Source organism: Zootoca vivipara, chromosome 3 (genome assembly GCF_965207765.1).
Source record: "Zootoca vivipara chromosome 3, rZooViv2.hap1.1, whole genome shotgun sequence".
Lineage (NCBI taxonomy): Eukaryota > Metazoa > Chordata > Lepidosauria > Squamata > Lacertidae > Zootoca > Zootoca vivipara.
The window spans coordinates 68,279,215-68,304,411 of record NC_142586.1 but is presented as its reverse complement, the minus strand read 5'-3'; the positions used below and the strand labels follow the sequence as shown (position 1 = coordinate 68,304,411).

Sequence of the window (25,197 nt, the reverse complement as noted above, 5' to 3'; positions counted from 1 at the left end):
TCCTGCGCTCTGAGCCTTCTTCCATTGGTGGTTCCCCAGCTGGTTCCTCCCACCATTCCTCTTCGTCCAGTCCATGATAACTGCTGAGTATTGTCTTTCCATAATCAACTAGAAACAGAATTGTAATAGACCTATATTATCCAGTAATGCCCCTCTAGTGGTTAAGATTCTCCAATATTGTCTATTTACAAGTTAAGTTCCATTCAGTGAAGGCCCTTTTAAACATCAATCGAAAGCTTTCTCTTTGCCTGTTAATCCCCTTTTATTGCTTTCTGATGAGTGTAGCTGGGGTTTTAGTGATTAACTGCACCTGCTGTATTATTATTTTTGTTACTGACTTGCTTGTTGATAACCATGGAAGGGGAATATATTAAATCACTGTAGCCAAATTCACCATTTGCTTTTCAGATGAGGATGTAAAGGATATTTACTACATTAATAAGAGAAATAATTTTTTGTTCATTTTTTCTATTAGAGCAAATTTGGTCAGCTGTGAAAAAGGCTATTTACTTTTCTTATTGTAAAGAATAATCAGCTACTTAGCCACACATTTTCTCTACAAATCCCAATGAGATGTTAAAGAAACGCTGCACTGCTGTAAGAATGCTGTATGTTAGGACAAGAAAGTTTGCTCCTGTGTAACTGAACAGTTACAAGGCAAGTTTCAAAGAATTGGTTTTGAGCACCAAGGCATAACAGTGCATAGGTTTTTGAACTTTCATCTTGGAAGTTGACCGAACACAGAGAAGAATGATAGCTGGATAGCTCAGTCAGTACAGCATGAGACACTTAATCTCAAGGTCGTCGGTTCAAGACCCACGTTGGGCAAAAAGATTCCTGCATTGCAGGGAGTTGGACTAGATGACCCCCTTCAACTCTACAATTCTATGATTCTATATACCCTGCTTTACAGAGGGCAGTCTACTATGATTCTAAGTTATATTGCAAAGCACTGAATCTCCAGAGTTCTTGACTTTTTGTTAGGATTGACATTTGGTATGCCAAGACAAATATACATAATCAAATAAAAACAAAAACAAATGAAATAACAGAATTAAAACTGTATCACATCATCTGGATGACAGATATGAAGCATATTTATTTACCCACAACTTGTCAGACTCTAAAATGATCTTGCTCTCTTTAGAGAGTAATGTGTATTTCCACCCAAGGCTGCTGTGTTTGGGGGTCATCCTGCTTATTTTGGTGAGTGGGGTCCTTGATGCCTTTCCCCAACACCCTGAACTTAACAGAAAAGCAAAAGCATAATGATCCCATTAACTGTTATGAATCAGAGTCCTGAAGAATATTTGTTGGGTTTCCTGTAAATTTACGCCATCCCTTTATTTGACATCAGTAAAAAAAAAATTAAGGCTCCATTTTGAAGACTGTGGGTTTAAGTCAGATTAAGCATGTACAGAAGAAGTTCCAGAACTGTTTCCTAAAAATGTTTCATTGAGAAATTTTGAGATATGTGAGCTGGGGTGCTGCCTTCCCAGCTGCTGTGGCTCTGCCACTTCGGAGGGCCAGGATGTGGTGCATAAAGTCAGTGACTGGTGGATGGAGCACTAGGTTGGTAGTGGGGCTTTGGTTTTTGTGTGCATACTTGTGAACGTCACCATCACCAACGTGAGGTCCAGCTCCGAGGGCCTTCTGGTGGTTCCCTCACTGCGAGACATGAGGTTACGGGGAACCAGGCAGAGGGCCTTCTCAGTAGTGGCACTCGCCCTGTGGAACATCCTCCCATCAGATGTCAAGGAAATAAACAACTATCTGACTTTTAGAGGACATCTGAAGGCAGCCCTGTTTAGGGAAGTTTTTAATGTTTGATGTTTTATTCTGTTTTTAGTCTGTTGGGAGCTGCCCAGAGTGGCTGGGAAAACCCAGCTGGATAGGTGGGGTATGAATGAATAAATGAATAAAAAATTTCCTCCACCCTTGTCCTGCCTCATCTTGGTCCTAGCAAGCACAGCACTGCTATAGCCACGAAGGCAGTGCAATGGCCTGCCTCATGCACCACAGCTAATCACTAGATGAATGAAGGGAGGAAGGTGTTACCTTCTGATGCTGCTTAAGCGATCGTCTAGCCTGCCTCCATCATTTATGGATCCATTTACGTAATTCACTTACATAATCATATCAGTCTTAAAAATTTGTATTAAAATATCCTATATAAATGCAGTTTTTGAGCTTTTCTAGACTTTTACTTTCCTATTCAACTCTCAGTTCTTCCTTTCCCCTTCAGTCTAAGAGAGAAAACCATTTTCCAATTGGAGTTAGTGGCAAAAATTCAAATTTATGGTTCTGGGTCAAAATTGCATTTCAATACTCTTCAACCCTGTTCTCTTCTCTACAAAGAATTGTCACCCATCCATTTTTGTGAATATATTTTAGATAGGCAGTGTATTTCTAAATTTACTAACAAATGGTACTGAAGTGTGATCATGTTGTAGCCCAAAGGGGTTGGCCAGCTGTTGTTGCTGCTGCTGGTACCTGAGCTGTAACTAAGGGGCAAGTCACATATGCTGTAATTGTGCACAAATTGTACTACTGCAGGAAGAATTTGAGATTGATTGTTTGAACGTGCCTCAATATAAAATTCTCCTTGCTTGAACAAAGCTAGTAGATGAGGGGAACATATATGCTAGAACCAGGATTTTTTCAGCTGAAACCTCTCATGTGGGCACCACAGCCATTATAAGAGAAGAAGAGAGGCGTTCATGGTGAGTTCCAGCACCTCTTTTTCTAGAAAAATAGCACTGGCTAAAACCTTTCTCCCTCGTGTCCTACCTCTGCAAAGGCACTTTCACATGACTTTTGAGGTTGTCAAGTCCCTAGGCCAGCTCTGAAATGGCTCAACTGAAATATACTTGAGCAGGAGTAATAACTTATTGCAAAGGTTCCAGAAGCCATGACTGTAAAGTCTGAGCCAAAAGAATCTTTGCATATTTGTAATTTGGTATAACTGTGGGAATTTTTTTGGGAGTCTCTTCCCCCTACCCCACTGCCCTCAGGCAATCTAATATATGGGGAGAACATTTGGATATTTGGAGATACAAAGTGATTTATGAAGTAATTTTCAATATGTTTTGTTTTCAGAATAAAGTAACAATATTAACAAAGAACAGGAGTCATACATTTTAGCCTCTTTAGCATTATACCACAGTATTCCTTCAAAAAGTGTCTTAATAATAGTTAAACATACATTATAGTTCAATACATCTTATCCACATGGACATTCCTGATTGGCGGGCAGAGGAAGGGTATTTTTGCATATGAAATGATTTTTAGTGTTCTGTGTGAACAAAGAAAAGAGTTTGACTAAGTATAATCTGAATGGGGTGGATAAGACTTTTAAACTCAGGTTTGACCTTGAATGTGTGCAAAGTAACAAGGAGCAACTTAGATTCCAAACCACAAAATATAAAAATTGTAAGCATGGAGTAATGGACTGGGGGATAACCCATGCAAAACTTCACAAAAGGTTCTCCCTTTTATTGAATTCCATTTAATCCTAACAGAGTATCAATAGTGTCTAACAAGGACTGATATGTCCTTCACTCATCTAGGTTTGTGGCAGTGTAGGAATCTGCCATCTAGAGAAGATCCCAAATTTGTCCACGTCAGATTAACCAAAATCTTTTTTTAAGGGCTGTCGCTCTAATGTGGTTTGCATCACTCTGTACTTTGATTGCTCTGATGTAGTCGAGCAGATAATAGGGGAAGGGAGAACCAAATAAGATGAAACAGGAATAAGATGAAATACAGAAGTTTCAGAAAAACTCATATAACTGTAGCTCAAGGCTGCTTGACGCTCTTCATGAACTTCTCAAGCACAGACATGCAATTTAGTTGAACTTTTTTATATAGTTTTTTTTGGGGGGGGGGGAAACGGCAATAAAGATGTGGGTTTTTTTGAAAAGTTTCTTCAATTTGCCAGCAAGAAGAATACTAGAATTCAGTGTTTTGTGGTGGGTAGCTCAGTATGTGACCTCCAGTAACCTAGTTAGCTTACTTTCCCTGGTTCAATCTCTCCAGCACCAGTGAAAAGTAAGCTTCAGCTTCAGCTTCAGCTTCAGCCTGTGAAGAACTTCTGCACAGAGGCTCAAAAAGATTCTATTCAAAAGTAATTACACTGTCAATTTATGCATTGGTTGACACATAGTATTCATTAAATGTAGATGTTATTTGATTATCTTTAAAAGCCTAGTCCTCCACATCAGTGAGAAGAAAATAAAAGAGAGTGTGGGGTGCAGTGTCCACTATGTCTCCATAAATGTGCCATGGTGTCAGCTTTGTAAGTGAAATTAAGGTGTCATACCAATCGCATCAATCTATAGATAGGAATGTTTATTACCAGAGGGACCATGATCCATGTTAAAACATCACATATAAATGGACAAAGTCAGGTTGTTATGAAGTACATCTAGCTACAACTCCTTCGTAGGCCACCCCAAATAGTTTTTAAGCCACTATGGAGTCAGTTGTGACATGGTGAACAGGCAGAAAGGGACTAGTGGGAAAGGCTTGTCCCAATTTGCGGCATACTCAATCTCTCTATGCTAATATCACTTTACAGCATCATAGTGAGCCTATCTTTAGGAAGGGGAGATTTATATTTGAGAGAAAATAGATTTTAATGTAATATTTCATATGCTACTTGTTTTAGACCATGGAAGCTGTATAATTGATTTAATTAATTTGTATCCTACTCTTCCTCCCTGAAGAGTGCCGAGGGTGGCAAACAACTTAAAATTCAATAAAACCAAATGAAGACTAAAGCTAACTCAAAAGTATTATTATTATTATTATTATTATTATTATTATTATTATTATTATTATAAAAATGAAAGTATAAATTATTTCATTTTTTCAATCTTAACATTCTGTGAAGGTTTGGGGGGGAGAATTGGAATTTTTGCACCCCGCATTTAAGAATAATTCTTAAATTGAAGTATTAATTAATTAAGTATAAAGCATAGTTAATTTGTCCACACATATTGCAAACTGCTCTCATTTTCCTTTATCGTCCTCTAACGATCTCATCAAGACTCTATAATTAGTGCAGTAGAGTGCACAACACTGGCTTTGCCCCAAGCACAGTTCTTGACTAGTTCACTCTCCCATTGGAATGTAGTACTGATAATGGGCTAGCAATGAGGACACCAAGGGATGCGCTCAATTTTAAAAAAGCTTTTGATCGCCAGCTTGCAGCGACTGTTTTGGGGCTATCAACATCTGGCCTGAAAATCAAATGACTTTTGTTGTTGTTTAGGTTAATGCTGCAAGGTCAGTTAGTAATTATTTTGGATGTATAAAGGGGGAAAAACATTTGAAGATAATATTTTTAGACCATTCATTGTTTACCATATGGATTTCTAAATGTTATTACATGACTCTCCATAGGGACAATCCACCTATAATTAAACCGTACCCTGCTTTCAGCACAGGAACTAATATTTCCCACTGAAATAAGTGGAACCTAAACATGTTTGTCTTTGGCCATACTGGACAGTAATGTAAAATAGGCTCATCTATATTGCATATGGTCTGTGTATCAGAACCAAAATGAATATTTACCAATTTTTGAAAATTGCTGGATTTTCTAACTTTAGTACACAAATCTTCAAGAGATTTCAAAGTACGTTTTGAATTTGCATTCAAATGAATTTGAATACTTGATACTTGTGGCATTGCTTGATTGTATTGGTTTTTGCATCTTTCAAATATGAAATTTCTGAAGCTGTCAACTGGCAAATATTGCCTTCCTTAGCACAGCATTTAATTAAATACCGTACTGTCAGATACTAAATACTATCATATGCCAACTATCATCTACTAACTTATATTAAATACTATTGCATGCCGCACGCCGACCACTGTCAAATATGATATATCTGTGGTTTTGGTATTACATTTGTGAGTACCTTAGGTTCTTTGCAAGCTTATGAGGAGTTGCTCAGTGAGAATAGCTGAAAGACAGCTTGCTCACGACTACTGGTCTTCCTCTGAAATTTACAGTCATAGCAAAATATTGCATGCATGCTAATATTCACACTCAGTTCATATTCAGTGGCGCTGAGGCCCAAAAGGTGAGCTCTGAGAGGGTTGCCAAATGTCCTCTTTTTCCAGGACACGTCCTCTTTTTCATGGGTAGAGCGATTAAAAGTAGAAGTCGGAAAATGTGTCCTCTTTTTTCCTCTTCAAAATATGGCAACCCTAGTAGGTGCCAACTCTTAGCGGCTCAGTCCTTTTTGGCCCTCCCAATAATTTTTGCTGGTCTCCCCAAAGTTCAGAACAATCAAGGAGGGGAGCAGGCAGAGTGCAGAGCCAAGCGCAGCATGGCGCAGCTTCAGTGGCTGGCGGCTTTTCTTCTACCTCCTCCTGCTGCTGCTTCATAAGAGAAAGACAGGAGAAGCAGCCCCCAGCCAATGATGGTGGAGGAACCAGAGGCCGAGGGAGGATGAACCGTCGGCCAATAAAGCTGCACTGCTGCCGTGTTTGGCTCCGCCCCCTAGCTCCTGTCCCCATGTTATGCATGTGTCTTCATTCCCCCCCCCAATCTTCTGTGCACATTGGTTGCCTATGCTGGTGGGTGCATGTGTATGAGACCTATGTCAATTACAAGGAAGGGCAACCTTTTGCCCCATCAGCCACAAGCAGTGGAGGGTTGGTGGGTGTGATTGCATGGCTGATGCTGCCAGTGGACGAGGCCATTAAACACAAATATTCAACCCACCTGCCCTCACACAATCTCTCACCACCCACAGTTTAGGCTGCAGTGAGACTGCAGGGAAGGAGGTTAAAACCTCCGCTTCCCAGTGCTCTTGATGTTCAAAAGCCACACACAAACATCTTGAAGCAGCCTAAGCTGCTGCTTAGCACTGCAGAAACAGCAATCGTTCTCCCCACTGGGCAGCTGCTGGAAACCAGGGCAATGAAGTTGGTCAGAATGGAGGGCTGCTGTCACTGCTTGTATGCTAGGTTTTGAAGGGAGGGAGCAGACCAAGTTACAGAGTTGAAATCAGGGGAAATTTAGGGGAGTCCACACTGGGCACCAAGCCAAGAGGACGCCACAGGGGGCACTGCAACAATGACAAGCAACTGAAGTGTTCTGTGTGGGGGTGCTGAATTCTGGCATCACACAGAACACTGATGAAATTTTAAAGCCCAAATGGAATTCATTGCCACCTGACCTGCATAAAGCTACTACAATTCAGGACTTCATAAAGGTCTTGATAGCCCACCTGTTTTCACTGGTTTATTTATGAAGGATTCTCTATGCTACTGTTAAGCTCCTTTGGGTAGATGGACTTTCAACTGGCTATGTATTTATTATTGATGGTTTTCCTAATGTTGCAACCTTTTTATGGGAAGTATTGTATAGTATTGTATTCTTGTTGAAAAGTGTGTTATTGTGTATTGTATTGTGTGTTATCTGTTATTGTGTAAGCCACCTTAAGTGAGCTACTCATAAAGGCAGGTTATACATCTTATCAGTAAATAAAATTGTACATGTAAGAAAATGGTGTGCCTCATCTCTGTACTACCCCCTTGAAAAAGACATTAAGTATCTTTGAAAGGGGGTGCATTTTATAGGCAGAGAAAATGTTAAAAATGCAGCCCCTCTTCAACTCAGCCCTAGTGAACTGCTTAATTTCAAGCATAGCATACCCTCTATAATTTTAATGCTCTTTTCATCCAGGGGAGCATAGAAATAGCTTTGCATTTGAAAATGAGGCATCAAAGTGACCCTTTGAGTGCTTTTGCACTTTACGTATGGATGCATGTATTGGTCACAAGGACAAGATAATGATATGGAAATGATGCCTAAAAACTGGCATTTCTAAACTAGAAAAAGTGGTGATCATTCAATTGCTCAATATCTTACATTACATACTAACTATAGGTATCCTTTCTAGAATGTCCATTCACCAGAAAGAGAACCTGAATAACAACTACACAACAGGAATACTTGTTAAATGTTTGCTGCCTCATATCACTCAAACACTGCAGTACTGAAGGGGGCAAAACTATTTGATGATATCAGTTCAAGCACTTGAACCAACAATACAGATTAGCACCATTATTGCACAATACTCCACTATTTTAGAAATCCCAAAGTATTTATTATAATATTATATTTTACTTATTTTACCACCCTTTCTCCAAAGAGCACAGGGCAGCTCACAACATAAAAATAGAAAATGAGAACACAAAATACATACTAAAACAGGCATCCCCAAACTGCGGCCCTCCAGATGTTTTGGCCTACAACTCCCATGATCCCTAGCTAACAGGACCAGTGGTCAGGGATAATGGGAATTGTAGTCCAAAACATCTGGAGGGCCGAAGTTTGGGGATGCCTATACTAAAAGAAAAACAAACCAATTAACCCCTCTCCCACAAACACATTTGAAAGGCCAAATAACCATCTCCAATAATATAAATAATTGAGTGACATAAGCAATATAGACCACTAAGGCATGAACAAATACACAAAGCTATTATTTCTTAGTTACTAATAATATTTGCATTGAAATGTATCTTGGGGCGTAATATGTAGCAACACATTATGAACTTATGCTACTGCAGGTAATGAGCAAATCAATGTCTTTCAACATAGTTCTTGATTACTAGATATAATACAACTTATAATAATACAACTTACAACTTACAATGATCAGGTAGTATGTCAGACACGACTAAACGACTAAACAACAAAACAACAACAAAAACTACAAGTGAATATAATGACATACTAACCATCTGAATGCGGTTTGCCTGTATTTTTTTTATTTTAAAGTCTTAATATGTAGTATGGCCACCCCAGCCTAATAGCATGGCATGTGACAGAACAAATATAAAGGTGGAAGGAATTTTAGAAGGCAAACAATTCAAATAGCAGAAAAGGACAAGGAAAAATATTTGACACTCATTCTGTTCAGAACTGGGACAAACAAATCAACAAATTGTGTTGATTATTGAGTTGATATTCAATCATTTTAACTAGTTGTTCATTGTATATATTTCCAGGACAAAATTATAGAATGCAATTACAAAAGCCTGTTTGTTCAAGTAAGCACCATATAAATGTGTGTTCAGTCTTTTCCAGTGGGATTTTTCAACAAAATGCATTTTTCAAGAAATCAGATTTAGTAGCTGAACTTCTACAGCATCTATAAAGAGGGCTTTACCACAACTTAAGATCAGACAATTTTCAGGCTTTGTTGCTGTTTTTTTACATTGGTGCTGTTGAGAATTTCTCATAACCTATTTATTGTTCCCAGATTCCTGGTACTTATCAAAAGAGCGCAGATAGGAGAATTCTTGAGGTAAATATGTACATGAATATCAAAGACAAATCTCTATTCATACTTGTTAATATAACAGTAGGAACAATCTCATATATTCTTTAAAACAAAACTGAGTGGAGACTGAATGTACATATGCATGAACACACAAAGAGGGAATAAGAGGCTAAGAAAGTATGAAATGCACTGTGAGGTACTATGGAAACTTTCATCACATTTTCCCCTCTTGTGAGCCATCACAGAATATCAAATAGCCCTAAACAATAGTCCTAAGAGCAATGAACGGAAAAGAATGCCAAAACTCAGTACCCAATTTCAATTCATGAACAATCCTGGCTTGTTATCCTGACTGATGACTTCCCCCCACTCCAGCTTTACAAAACTAAATATTCTATTTCTTTAATCCTTTCAAAGTACAGAATTTAAAATTAACAATTTCCTCCATAGTATTATGGAGAGTAGAATCCATAATACTACAAGCAACTCAGTACACATCATAAGGGTCTGCGGGTCATGTTTTTGCTGTCAGTAGGTCCTGAAACAGGGCATTTTGTGGATAGGGTAAGAGTAGGCTAGAGATGGCCTTGAATCCAAAGCCCCTTCATTCCTCTGGGAGGCCCCAGGATCAGGTGTACCAACTACATCAGTTTGGAGCTGGCATAGTTAATTTCCTCCCTCTTGGTTTCAATTGGAGGGTTTTAAAAAAACGAGGACATGCACAGATCTCTCGCTCTGGCTGCTGCAAACTCACAGTGGTTTGGAAATGGCAGCTGGCACCACTTAAGTCTACTCTGGCATCTTTAGAAAAGGCAACCTGAAATGTCTAGAGGTAAAAGGTAAAGCGACCGCTGACCATTAGGTCCAGTCATGACTGACTCTGGGGCTGCGGCGCTCATCTCGTGTTATTGGCCAAGGGAGCCGGCGTACAGCTTCTGGGTCATGTGGCCAGCATGACAAAGCGGCTTCTGGCGAACCAGAGCAGCGCACAGAAACGCCGTTTACCTTCCCGCTGTAGCAGTACCTATTTATCTACTTGCACTTTGACGTGCTTTTGAACTGCTAGGTTGGCATGTCTATAGTCAGGCTTAAATTTTATGTGTTCACAGCACATAACATTTGTGGCAGCAACCCAGAGTGGCAGCAACCCAGAGACCTAGATATTTAGAACCATGGAGTAGGAAGGACATGAAAATCATATTATCAGATGTGTTTATAATCTGTATGTGAATGGGGTATTAGGGAATTGGTAGTGCCTGTGGTGGGATACATGTTGTGCTCCTTCTGGTCCACACCCTGCACTCAGCTCTCACCCATGGCTCCTAGAAGCTGCCAGCATGCCACAGCAACCACAGCCTGGAAAGAAGCTTCAACTGGCCGGCTAAACCAGGTGAAGGTAGCAGATGGGTCTCAAACCCTCAGTGAGCTAGGGACTTCCCCTGAATGCAAAGACAGAGTCTGGTGGATTGAGTGGACAAGATCGATAGTGGGTCCAATGGTCAAGAAATCAGGGTTTCTGCATGTGCTATAGTGGGAAGTGAGGGGCAGATGGGGCTCATCAACCTGGGAAGGTAGCCCATCTTAACCCATCAAGAAGGAAAACTCTGGGATTTCTTTGGGAGAAGAAACATCTAAGGAGTAAACCTTACAAAAGGCATCGGCAACGTTTTCTGGCCATGGGCCAGAGCATTTGCACAGACTATTGTCTGTGGGCCTGACATGGGCCACACATGCGCAGAAGCAATTTCTGGTGCCATGCTGCCCATGTCCGGAACGCCAGAAATGGCGTCTGCGTATGTCCGCATCTTCTGCGGCTGCGCAGAAGCAATTTCCAGCACCGCTCGGCGAGTCCCCGTGCCACGCTGTGCCGGTTTAGCGCAGCGTGCAGGGGACTTGCCGAGCGGGCGGCTCGGTTCATGGGTGGCCCGTGGGCCGGATAAACGGCCTTCATGGGCCGCATCCAGCCCATGGGCCGGACGTTGCCAACCTATGCCTTACACAAACCCAGAGTGGAGTCCCTAAGATAGTTGAATGGTACCTTGTACGTCTCCTTCCGCCAACTCCTGCAGCAAAGCTGGTGTCAAATGGATTGCTCTGCTTTCCTGTGGGCCACATCAGCATGGCTGAGAGGGCGGTCTTGTACTCTGGGCAGCCCACAACCTCTATACACAACTTGCGCCCCTGGGAGGTCACTTTGGTGCAGCTAACACAGTGGTTTGACTTCACCCCTGGAGGCACACTCCATTGTAGCTTGAGACAGATGGATACCAACAATGATAGTAGGGCTTGACACCTTTTTTTAACCAGCCCACAGAAACTTGATCTGCACAGATTAGTATACAATATTGCTTATCTCCATACCCTGAAAACCTTAACCTTATGATTTCAGCAATTGAGTTGCAGTTAAAGGCAATCTCATTAATAATCCAAAGAAAAATGAAAAAGAAAACCCAGCATTTACATTGAGCAGTGTCAGAGTTTTTTCTGAATGAAAATAAGATATATTTCACCAATAGTATCTAATAATATTAGAAAGTCTGTAAATGATTTAAGGAATAGGAGGAGGGAGGTACCATTCTATTAGGTATAGAAAAGCTTATGCAATTATTCCCTGTATTACATGCAAACCAAAGGGTAAAATATGAGCATTCATTTTTAGTGCTTTTAATCTCTCTTCCCTTCTCAAATGCACTGTAATAGATCATATGCTGTAATGGATCATATACAATGATCTATTACAATTGAAGTTTTAAAAAATCTGAAGAGAATGAAAGGGCTAGAAATGCAGTTACTAGTTTTTGAAAAAGACCATATCTTTGAAGATAGCATTTCATTTCCTGTACTGTATCTTGAATACCACAATATATTTATTACAGCAGTCCTTTTAAAAGATGTCTCTTCTTACACAGTATCTGCATTTATGTGATTCTCTAGTTTTCTAAACTAAAATGATTTTTTCAGCAAATAAGATCAAAGGTTCAAATTACTAACCCAGGAGGGTGTGCGTATATATCACTCTATCACAAATATATTCAACTATGGTAAATCCACTGAAATCAATGAACAAGTTTGTCATGATTAACTTGGTCCACTGTTTTAATGGATCTACTCTGAGTATGACTTAAGTCAGATACCATCCTGAATTAGGAGTTAATCCTAATTAGGATTAGCAGTTAATCCAAATTTATAGTAGTAAATTCTGCCATTTTGGCACCTCTAATAAGTGGTAGTACTTGCAATTACATTCACACATGACACACGATTCCCACATAAAATTAGCATTAGGCCAATCATTTTATAGGAATCTTTCAAGTTATAACAAACATTAAATTTGTTTTTCTCACCTCAGAAAAGTACAGCATGGCCATTATCTAAGAAAATATAAGTGGAGGAAGGCCATAACTGTGGGATAAAATTGCTTATTTTTACTGTGATTGACACGAACTTAGAAAAATGCACCTCTATGGCTTGATTCACTTAAAAACCTTGTCATAATGATGGTAAATACCCATTGACGATCCAGTAGCAAGCAGGGCAGGTACAGCAATGCTCTTCTGGTTTCCCAACATGACATGTTGCTCCCACTTACCGAAAGGGGAAGCGGCAAAGCAGTGGGGAGCTTGTTTTCTAGAGGTGGAAAGAGATAGTGGATGTTCCTCTGTAAAGAACACATGAAAAGTCTATGTGGTAAATGGTTAGTTTTAAATGTCTCATTCTTACAGTGGTTTCACCATGGAACACACCATTGACCATGTGAATTCTGACGGACTAAGGCCTCAGCACTTAAGATATTATTTATCTGGATATACATGTCACTTCAAGTCAAAGTATTTAAGCACTTCATATAAAATAATAAATATACAAAATACAATAATAATATACAGTGTGAGTCTTGTAAAAGAGGCCCCGTGGAACACGTGTACTCTGTATCCACAGGACCTCTTTTAAAGGACTCACCCTGTAATTACCGATACAAAGTATATAACTGTGTAAATGTTGTGTGGCAATAAATTACAATTGAGTCAAATCTTGTGAGAAACAACTAAGCAGCACAAAGGATTGCAGTATCCTAGTAAAGAACAGCTTATACAGCATTTACTAACAAAGCATTAAATTGAAGGCCAGCATTATGGTGATGTAGGCTACCTTGGGAGGTAATAATCAAAGGCCATAAGCATGTAAAAGTTTTAATAGATATTGAATAGCCATTTTATGATCAGTTTAATTTCAGAGTAGAGGATAACAGCAGATGGGAATAAAGAGATGTATTAGATCCTTAACAAAACTAGACATGACCTGCTGTGCGGGCAAAGACTGTTCTATATTAACCTTTCCGAAAATCAAGACAGCCAGGTGCACTTTTATGTTTACCATCATTTAATTTAACTAGACAATGTAGAGGAAATATTCCGATGCTGGTGAATATAGGTATGACATTGGTTCATAAAGTTAACATTTTGCACCTGAGAGGGGAAGGAATTCCAGAGTAGAGGTGCCACAACTGAGAATGTCCCCTCACATGTTACCACACCTTATATCTCAAGAAGATTGTGGCACCATGAGAAGTGATGATGATGTCCCCTGATGATCATAAAGTCTGGGCAGGTGTATAAGGGAGCTAGAGGCTTCTCAGGCACCTGAGTGTTATATATCAAAACAAGATCAGCTTCACAGCAAAATGTAGATGTAGGGTAGATTTCTTTGCCTGAACTAACATTAAGAGGAGGCAAACAGTGGTGACAAGTGATGAAATTCTAGCCCTTATTAACAAATCAAAAATGACAAATCACTCGGTCCTTATGTCAACCATTCAAGAGTTTTTAAAGAATTCAGATGAGAAAATGCTGATCATATAACAAAATAAGTAACTTGTCCCCAAGTTCCTTATTTAGTATCTAAGGACTAAAAGTGGCCAATGAAACACCAAACAACATCCAAAGAAGAGATCCAAAGGGGATCCAGGAAATTACAGACTGGTTAGCTTAATGTCCGTGAGAAAAGCATTGTTAAAGATAGAATTACTAAGCAGAACAAGTCTTGCTGAAGAAGTCATGCCCTCAAAGCAGGAAATGAGTGCATGTACCCATCAGAGGATATAGATATTGAACAGCATTGGGGACAAGAGACTGATGAATCATCACCAAACACTATTCTCTGAAATAGGAACTGCTTTGGGAACAGGAGCCAAACCACTGTAAAACAGTGTCCCCAACTCAGATTCCCCGAAGGTGATATAGAAGGATAAAATGGTCAATGGTACAAAACACCAATGAGAAATGAAGGAGAACCAACAGGGTTATACTTCTCCTGTCTCACTCCTCATAAAGGTTATCCATCAGAGTGGCCAGGCTGATTCAGTGCCACGATCACAGAATCATAGAGTTGGAAGGGACCCCAAGGGTCATTAGTCCAACGTCCTGCAATGCAGGAATCTCAGCTAAAGCATCCATGGCAGATGGCCATCCAACCTCTGCTTACAAACCTCCAAGGAAGGAGAATCCACAACCTCCCAAGGGAGACTGTTACATTGCTGAACAGCTCTTATTGTCAGAAGGTTTTTTCTGTATGTTTAGTCAGAATCTAAACCCAGATAATTAACATCTGCCAAGAATACTTGGAGTTGAGAGGTCACCCCCCCCCCCGATCACCTTCCTGAAGTACATATACTGCAACAGTAATATTTCTGCCCACCCCCACACTTTCTCTATCATAGAAACATGTATAAGCCGTTGCTCCAGGTTCGGGTAGCTTGTGTATTGTTTTACTCTAATGTAAACTTCTCTTTAATGCTATCTTGGTGCTGTATATAAATGAACAGAGCTCTTCTGAACTCAAATTGGGACTCAGTGGTTCTTGCTCATTTTCTTTTCCCAAGAAATGGGGGAAATTTCCACAATCATTGATCTTAAATGTTGATTTATAAACAACTGTCATTATATTACATCAGCCCATCAACTATGCAACACTTGTACACATATCACTTGTAAAGCACACTTACTTGTAATGTAACTGTTTAGCAAAATGATGTTTTATCAAAGCAAAATGTAACAAGAAAAAATAATTATGGTCCTTGAGTGCCGATAATGGGGGGAAAGAATTGCCTGATAGCAGCAGTTTCTTCAATCTAATAGAGCTGGAACAACAAAATTCAGTATTGGGAAATAAAAGAAAAGCAACATGACTGGAAATTATAGAATGTTGTATTTTTCTTCCAGCAGTGAAGGCAATTGACCATGGGACAAGATTAGGAAGGGATATAGTAATTTCTCCATCACTTGTGTCTGCAAACCAGAAATATGCTTTATTTCACCCATAAACTGTTGACCTGGATACATGGATCACCAGGTGAGGTTTCAGTCATAAATGGTTTATGCAGTGCACTTGCTGATTTAGTGGTATGGTTCGACGATACATCAGAATTTTCACACATAGGTCAACAAGGGGCTGCATGTGTCATGTAGTTAACTCCAGCAGTATATCAGCCAGTGAGAATTGCAGTAAGCACAAATGCACTATGTGGGTGTGGGTGTGTGGGTGTAAAGAAACAAAGGCAAAGGCTAGAAAGTACATGTGGTAAAAAAAAAGAGTAATATGCTTTAAAAGGCATTTGGATAAATTATGTTTCATACATGTGTTGGAATACCAATCAGAAACAAAGCAATAGACAAAATGTTATGCTGGGTTAAACCAATGTAACAAGTGGAGTAAAAAGCAAAGGTAAAGGCAAAGGACCCCTGGACGGTTAAATCCAGTCAAAGCCGACTATGAGGTGCAGTGCTCAATAATAATAATAATAATAATAATAATTTATTATTTATACGCCGCCCATCTGGCTGGGTTTCCCCAGCCACTCTGGGTGGCTTCCAACAGAAAAATAAAACTTCAGATGTCTTCTAAAAATCTGGTAGTTGTTGTTCTCTTTGACATCTGATGGGAGGGCGTTCCACAGGGCGGGCGCCACTACCAAGAAGGCCCTCTGCCTGGTTCCCTGCAACTTGGCTTCTCGCAATGAGGGAACCGCCAGAAGGCCCTCGGTGCTGGACCTCAGTGTCTGGGCAGAATGATGGAGGTGGAGACGCTCCTTCAGGTATACTGGACCGAGGCCGTTTAGGGCTTTAAAGGTCAGCACCAACACTTTGAATTGTGCTCGGAAACGTACTGGGAGCCAATGTAGATCTTTCAAGACAGTGTTATGTGGTCTCGACGGCCACTCCCAGTCACCAGTCTAGCTGCTGCATTCTGGGTTAGTTGCAGTTTCCGAGTCACCTTCAAAGGTAGCCCCACGTAGAGCACATTGCAGTGGTCCAAGGGAGAGATAACTAGAGCATGCACCACTTTGGCAAGACAGTCTGCAGGCAGGTAGGGTCTCAGCCTGCATACCAGATGGAGCTGATAAATAGCTGCCCTGGACACAGAGTTGACTTGCGCCTCCATGGACAGCTGTGAGTCCAAAATGACTCCCAGGCTGTGCACCTGGTCCTTCAGGGGCACAGTTACCCCATTCAGGACCAGGGAGTCCTCCACACCCTCCTGTCCCCCACAAACAGTACTTCTGTCTTGTCAGGAATCAACCTCAATCTGTTAGCCGCCATCCATCCTCATCTCACTTTTCAGGCCGAGGGAGTGGGCATCATGTGGGTCAGCTTTCCGGGTCATGTGGCCAGCATGACTAAACCATTTCTGGCTCAATGAAACACCATGATGGAACCCAGAGCGCACGGAAATGCCATTTACCTTCCTCCCGCAGCAGGACCTATTTATCTACTTGCACTGGTGTGCTTTTGAACTGCTAGGTTGGCAGAAGCTGGGGCAGAGCAATAGGAGCTCACCCTGTCATGCGAATTTGAACCACTGACCTTCCGATCAGCAAGCCCAAGAGGCTCAGTGGTTTAGACCACAGCACTAGCCACTCCCTTTCATGAGTGAAGTGCAGTAACAAGGCTATGAAACCATTTAGGTTCTCTAAAGTCTTTGGTCGCTTATTCCACTGAGAATACAGATGATGCACCACTCAATAGACACAGTCCTGGGGCCACCTTGGACAAGGACAAGAGTGTCTCCCTGTGAAAGTGAGTGATTCTCTCCCTTCATACACAACCTGGAAGCAAGCGAGAGAAAGCACCCTTTGTTACCAATTCTGTTAAATGTTCAAAGCATCTTTATTCATGTCCCCATTGGCAGCCATGACTTCACTGGAGAAAGTGCATGAAATATGTAGCAACATCTGGAGTTATATAAGGGATATACTACTTATATGTACTGTCTATGTAACCAGCTATGACAAAATTTAAAGACTGACTGTAACATGGAACTGGAAATGAGGAGAGGTGGGGCATGTTCCCCCCCTTGATGTTCCACAACTTTTAGAATCTGTTCTCATTTTTGTTCTGTAAATTCTGAAAGCCAGGTGCAGTTACAGCAAAACCAATTTTTCAGAGCATAGCAATTTTGCACTGTCTTTCACAGAAATATTCTCCCTAGAATAGAATTTTAATTGAGTACATTAATTCAAAATATGTGTGACAAATAAATACAACCCATTTGAATCATTAGACAACTTTTTGCTGCACATTTAACATAGAAATATGTCACTTTAAGTAGTGAAACAAATTTTAAACCATATGTCCCCTTGAGATGTAACATATTTGTTTACAAACATGCAACAGAAGTGAAGAACCATTCAGAAAATAAACATAACTTCCTGTAAATCACTTAACCTGCTTTCCAAAAGGAGTCCTAAGAAAAATGTGCCAGCCTATTCCAAGTATAGAACATTCTTAAAATCATCATAGGCAAATCTTCTCCTAAGAAACACAGCAATGAACAATACTAAAACATAGAATCATCCTTTACTTGCCCCACACCTAGCATTGTACATCACAGCACGGCTGGTAGGGATGGCTTGTGTGAAACAGACTTGTGGGTTGAGTTAATTGGGCCCATGAACTAGATATCTACACCCCTGTTCTATGCTGATGCTCCACGATCTAGATGAAATTATACTGTTTTAAATTTAGCAAATTTGCTTTGCTGAGCCAGCTCTACTGAACACCAAGTAGTCTGGTCCCCAGCATTATTAAAGTCAGAACCTGAAGCTGGAAGAGGTTATCTCAGCATCAGACTACTAATTCCCTCAGTCAATTGTTATTTCTGAGGGACTCCTTCAACTCAGAGGTAGATTCTGATGCATGTCCTCAATCAAGCATGGTAAGAGGCCAACAACATATCTAACAAGTCCCAGTGACTCTTTTGATCCTTATTAGAAAATCAGTCAACAGCACAAGTACAGTTTTCAGACCCAGTGACTGCAGAAAGTTCTGGAAAGGAGGGCAGAGCTACATTCTATTAAAAATGGCACTGCCACCAACAACAGTAAAACCTTGTTGAGTTTCCTCCTCCGTTATGTGTCTTTACATCATTGTGCTGATTTACCTCTGACAGCAGCAGCCAATGATCAGGAGTAAGAAAAAAATATGTAGTGTAATGATATCAAGACACTTAAGTTGTACCACTTGAGGAGTGTTCAACATGGAGCTGTTTGTTTTGACTACAGTACTGTACCATGTTTCATGTACTACATAGCATTGCATTCACTTTTCTGGACTTCTGGGTAGTCCCAGAATACTTAGGGATTACAGAATTACATTTTATCTGATGTATACTTTATTTGGCCAGTTTTTAAAACATGACTTGTTTCAAAGGAAGCAGAATTCAGGATTCTCGTCTGGCCGTACAGTGTTTTATATCCACTAGCCAATAATCATTATATTGAGTTGATATTAAATGCCTTGATGTTGTTACATTTGTCAAAATGGAGCACATCATCTGACTTGGTGAATCTTCTATTTTCTTTTTTCAGTCATTTAAGATGCTGAACTAATTAGGCTATTAACACATCAGAAGGAACTGCTAAGTATTAATAACTTTTTATTAATCACTGCTGAGTCAGTTCTATTTCACACAGGCTAATACTGCATTTCCATCTAAGAAATTAAGTCAGTAATTACAAATTATACAGCAATAATAAATAGGAAGTGTTATAGTTTTTCAAATGTGTTAGACGGTATGTTATAAAAACCCGAATACAGATGGTTAGGAAAGCTGATGAAGGCTGCAGTCCTATTCATACTTATCTAGGAGTAAGCCTCATTGAAAGCAATAGGACCTCCTTCTCACTAGATGTGCATAGGATTGGAATGTAAATAAAGCTGTCATTTAATCAGCCATAGAAAATGCTTGTAACTTTGGCAGAGTTTTCATGTTACAGCTACAGTGGAACCAAAGGTGGAGAACCTCTGGCCTACAGACCAATATTGGCCTGCAAAGCAGGTCCAATTTGGCCCACCAGATCATTTCCCCAAACCACACCCATCTACCTATCAGCTGATGGCATGGATACAAAAGAGGACACAAATTATTTAAAACACAGAAAACTGAGGGCCAAAAGTGCAGGTAAAAAGGAAATGTGTTTTTTAAAAACAAAATACCTTTTACAAATGGTCAGCAATCTAAGCAAACACATTATTATACAGTACAGTACATCATTTCAGATCTGTTTATACACATACATACATACATACAAACATTGTTAATATATTCAGAAAGGTTTATCCGAGCATATACTGTTGTTTAATTTTAATTCTCATTTTATGTAGCTGTTGCATGTCTTATATCTAAAGGAAATAAATAATATTTAAGAATAAATAAAAAGGAAAGTTTTCGCCTGGCACCCGAAACTTGACAAGGGTGGCACTAGGCAAGCCCCCCAGAGGAAAACCTTTTTACAAGTGGTGACCCACCACTGAAAAGGCCCATTCTTATGTCCCCCTCTCCAGACTTCCTGTGGTAGGCGCACATGGAGAAGAGCCTGGGTCAGTTCCTATGGAGAGAGGCAGCCCTTGGGAAAGGGCTGTAGCTCAATGGTAGAGCATCTGCTTGCATGCAGGAGGTCCCAACCCCTGGCACCTCTAGGTGGGTCTAGGAAAGAACCCTGCTTGAGACCCTGGACAGCTGCTGCCGGTCAGTGCAGACAATACTGAGTCAGATGGACCCAATGGTCTGACTCAGTATAAGACAGCTTCCTACATTGAAGTACTGGGGCTCTGAGATGCATGATACTTCATAGGACAAAACCAGCACTTTGAATTGAACCCAAAAATAATTGGTAGCCAGTGCAATCAGGCCAGGATTGGCGATACATGTGCTTAGACCATCTTGCACCAGTGAGCAACCTGGCCACCAAATTCTGCACCAGCTGCAGTTTCCAAATCATCTTCAAAGGCAGCCCCACATACCGTATGATGCATTGCAGTAACCTATTGGTGGCTGCTAAGTATTATGGCAGGGATAGCAAATATGGTGCCTTCCATATGTTTTGAACTGCAGTTCCCATGAGCCCAAACCACTATGGCTAATGATCAGAACTGATTACAGTTGCAATCCGATATTTATGAAGTGTACCACGTTGACTACCCCTGTATTAGGGAGTGGAATCCAACATTGCATGAGCAGAAGGTAAACTCACATAGCAGATATCCCCCCCTTTGGCCCTTGCAACTGCTGAAAAGTCCCTCCAGTGGGTCAGGGGGGTATACCAAAAATAGTGAGCTGTGTCATATGCGGAAGCAGTACAGGGGGAGGGGATTAGCTGAAAATGAAGGAATCTTGTGTTCAAATAATGCTACCTTATAAAATAGCACTGTCAGATACCTTTAGACTACAAACTACTTTGCCAATAAATTATTCTATTCTATTCTAACCTAACTACTAACACTAGAATGCTACCGTAATTCCACCGATTTAGGCAGGATTTCATTAGACAGCAGATGGCCCTAACCAGATTATTGAGTTTTGTGTGACTTACTTTAATGTGTTTAAACCCAGACGGTCAGTGACTATAGATTCTGTGAGTGTTCCAGTTAACACTTAATATGCAAAGTAAGTTTGTATTCCACAACTGTGATTACAAGTCTTATAGTTAACTCTAGTGGTTCCCCACTAATCTATAGATAAACTGTCAGTAAGTATTGCATATGTTCAAAGTTCTGATTCCAGAAGTTAATGTCTTTTCATGGGATAGTTTTACTCACTTTTACTCAGAGTAGACCCAGTGAAATGAAGTAACATGACTAAGGTAGGTTCATTAATTTCAATGGGTCAACATTTTATTGACCAACAATGAAGGCCTTCTATTACAAAAGAAGCTTTTAACGTTTTAAGTTTTAGCACATCAGGGCTTACAGATATCAAAATGATTAACTTAATTTAATACATTTTAAATCTGTGCCTTTACTCTGTATGCTGCAGAGGTTGACAGGGTTTTGTTTCGAAATATTCTGGGCTGTTTAATCTGCACAGCATTTCACAAACAGTTATTGATCACTACTGAATAAGATAAATTGATGACATGAAAATGTTTTTCCTTTATAATGCACATAAGCCATTACAGTTGTTTTCACTTGACAGCATATAATAGTTGTTAAAGCAGATCAATGGCATTTTCATTTACCTGACTATGTTATGCAAAAAGCATTTACTTGATACAACTGTCTAACACTTATCAAACTAATTTCTACTTCCTATGCTTTATATAATATCCATAGAATACAACACATGACAGTGCTAAGCTTTGAAGATTCCCTTTGGTCCTCCTGCATCATAATTTCTGTCTTCTCACTAAAAACCATAAAATGAATTCCTAATTCTTTTAAGCATTTATTTACCTCAGGCACCTTCACGAAACTCCATTTATAATATGAACTGCACAACAAGGGTTCATTATTTTAACAACAAAAATAAAACACTTTCAAATAATAAAAAATGTGTTTTTCCCCCTTTGATTTGTTTTAAAATGCACCTTGTAAAGAAATACCAAATTTTGGTACTGTATTGAGTTCAAGAAGGTAATAGATTCAAGTGGTGTCACAGGGTTAACAACAGATCTAAGCCATGTCACAGACATTATATTTTTCTTATCTTTTAATCTCCAGAAAGATTTAACTATTGGGTTCTCAATGAATAAGAAGTAAAACCAGATACCATAAAATATGGCAGTGCAACTTTAACAGACCTACAGCCAGGGCTTTCTTTTTCAGCTGGCACTCACCAGAACTCAGTTTCAGCACCTCTCAGGTGGGGCCCATTGCCATTAAAAGAGAACAAGGCCTCGCTCATGAGTTTCAGCACCTCTTTTTGTAGAAAAATAGCACTGGTACAGCAATTATAAAAGCTTATTGCCTTAAATATGTTATTCATAATTCTAATAGTCTGACGAGTGCAGAAGTGTAAGTTACTTTTACATGGTCCTCCATCTATTTAAAACATAATTTTATAGTGTTAAAAGCTACAAGAAAACCAGTTTGATTCAATTCTTCCCTCTCCTTAGATGAGTTCTTAATATGATTCTGGAGAGAATAGCCCCAGACTTAAAGGGGGGGAGGTTGCACTGGGTAACCCCTATTTACTTTAAACTTTTAATTTGCTTTATATTTCGCTTTCTCAAGAGAAGGGGTAGCACCACACATGAAAAGAGATGGATACAGAAAGTGGTTGCATCCATGCAAGAGAATGGAGAGAAACCTGCTTGCTCTGGAATTCCATGTATGTCAGAGCAATGAACTGTCACATTTCATCGATGTTCCACAGTTCTCTGTACCACCCAGAGTGCCTAGGACAACCCAGTTAGATGGGTGGGGTTGTTGTTGTTGTTTAATCGTTTAGTCATGTCCGAGTCTTCGTGACTTTGTGGGTGGGGTACAATTGATAAAAATATTATTATTACGGTATTACCTTGATGCTGCTCATTCCCATTCTTCTAGCCACATCAGATAGCATTTTAATTGTTAATTGGCTAATGATACACAATTTGCATCGATCAAAAGTCCCCAACTCATTTAATAGCCCTTTCCTCCCCAAGTAACAACTACTGTTGCTGCATCACCTAGACTTTATGGGACGTGAAGTAAGTTATGAACTAAATAAGATTATGCATAGGGTGGCAATGTGAGTGAAAGGTAAGGCTTGTGAATATGTTACTGAAATACCAGAATATTATTATTTTTTTACATCTGGCAAATTGTATTATCTTAATTAGCCAAGCTACCAACAACCCACATGACCTGGAAGCTATACGCCGGCTCTCTCGGCCAATAATGTGAGATGAGCGCGCAACCCCAGAGTTGGTCACGACTGGACTTAATGGTCAGGGGTCCCTTTACCTTTTATACTAAAATAACAGCACAAAATGTTAAGGTAATTACTTAAAAGTGACCAGTCCAACAATATATCAAGTGGTTTTTAACAGAAATCATATATTAGAAAGAATGTCAGCTGGGTTGAGGCATGTAGAGTTAAACACTAATCTTCATTACGTAAACTTCATTTTTTTAAAGACATAAAATGAGATTTTGAACAAAATAGAAATACTTCCCTGCTAAAATATTTAAACTGCTCAACCAAGACTACACAGATTAGGTAGAGCAATGCACATAACTTTATAAGAACAGGAATGTAAAGAATTTGAAATAATAAAACTTAATTTTCCTCCAAACTGAATAAATCAGTTTAAAACTTTACTTATATTGGGTACCAAGCCAGGAAATAATGACACCAAACTTTACTAATTAGAAAAGTTCTGAGAAGGATCAAGAGGTGGAGTCTTAACTTGTCAGGTGAAAGCAGTGCAGGGGTGTGTGTAATCTATTAATGAATTAAAAGAGTGCTACAAAACTTTACAAATTAATTATTGGTAGATTACAGAGCTGCTCCAGTGCTTCTGTAATGTGTTGAATAAGCTTTACCAGTAAGAATAAATGAAGTTGTTAATTTTGCTCCATCCCTGGGGAATAACAGGAGAGGGTGCCAAATACATTTTAGTTTATATGCAGTAGTAAAATCTAACTATGCTGTTAATTAACCCTGCCTCAAGCCCCTCCTGGCTGGAGGGCTTGCTAGATGCGGTAACTGCTAGGATCACTCACCATTCATATTCTTAAAGATGTTTAAAATGGGGAGAATCTGTCGATAATAGGGCACTAAGGCTTCCCCCACCATGTCAGCTGACACAACCAGGTGCTGGAGAACTTTGAGTGTGATGCAGATGACCTGTCGGTTTCGAAGGTTCAGCGCATCTTTGATAAAGGAAAAGAGACAAGCAGAAAACAGAAGAATTAATTTCAGGAATGTACAAGGGAGGGGGAGAAATCCTCTAATGGACAAATTTAATTAAACTGTACTCTGCTGGGGATTGTAAGTGGGCCTTTATTAGCCCAGCTTTGAAGGAACCCAAAGATGGATTGCAGCCCCAATGTTATAAAACACTGCCTTGTCTGACTGTTATTTGTTCCCACAATTTGTGCTGACTCCTCACTAACCCCAAGAAGGCAGCTCATTATTCCTCCTTGCTGCCTATGTTACTGCTTCCAAAAAAGAAAGAAAGAAAAAAAGCTATCAGTAAGTACCACTGGGACTAATGGAACCGCGAAGGCAACCCGCAAATGTTGACAATAGAGACATTCTAATGCAACAATTAGCCTGTTTGTATCTGCTTGCTTAGCAATCACTTTATTCATTTCAATTAACAATTCTTAGTATTTGAAGAACCAGCACAATGAGACAAATGTTTACAGAGAAAAGCTTGTAGGCTTCTTTTAAAAGACAAACAATCTGATAAAGAATAAGGATTCTTGCCTACTTGAGAAATTTTTGTGTAGTTTCAAGCAGCTGAATTTTGCTATGTCTTTCAATAATACCTTTTGTCTCCATTCACTTGTTTTATTTTTCATTTTTAAAGGCAGAGGATGTTGTATTCTCCCTTGTCTTAAAAGTCAATTACTGTATATTTTCACATGTATAATTTGAATACAAATTATCCAAGTTATTGGCCTCC

General features: G+C 39.7%; 1 protein-coding gene across 3 annotated transcripts in view; it reads right to left on the bottom strand.

The window, feature by feature from the left end:
• The window catches only part of PACRG (parkin coregulated), a 213,942-nt gene that overhangs the window by 78,225 nt on the left and 110,520 nt on the right, over window positions 1-25,197 (bottom strand). For 2 of the 3 annotated variants that reach the window (XM_088666304.1, XM_035108596.3), the window contains exon 4: window positions 24,290-24,439. The exons of the other annotated variant lie outside the window; for it this stretch is intronic. In XM_088666304.1, coding sequence (XP_088522430.1) covers window positions 24,290-24,439 — 150 coding nt within the window. The remainder of the gene's footprint in view (window positions 1-24,289; window positions 24,440-25,197) is intronic. 3 annotated transcript variants of the gene reach the window in all.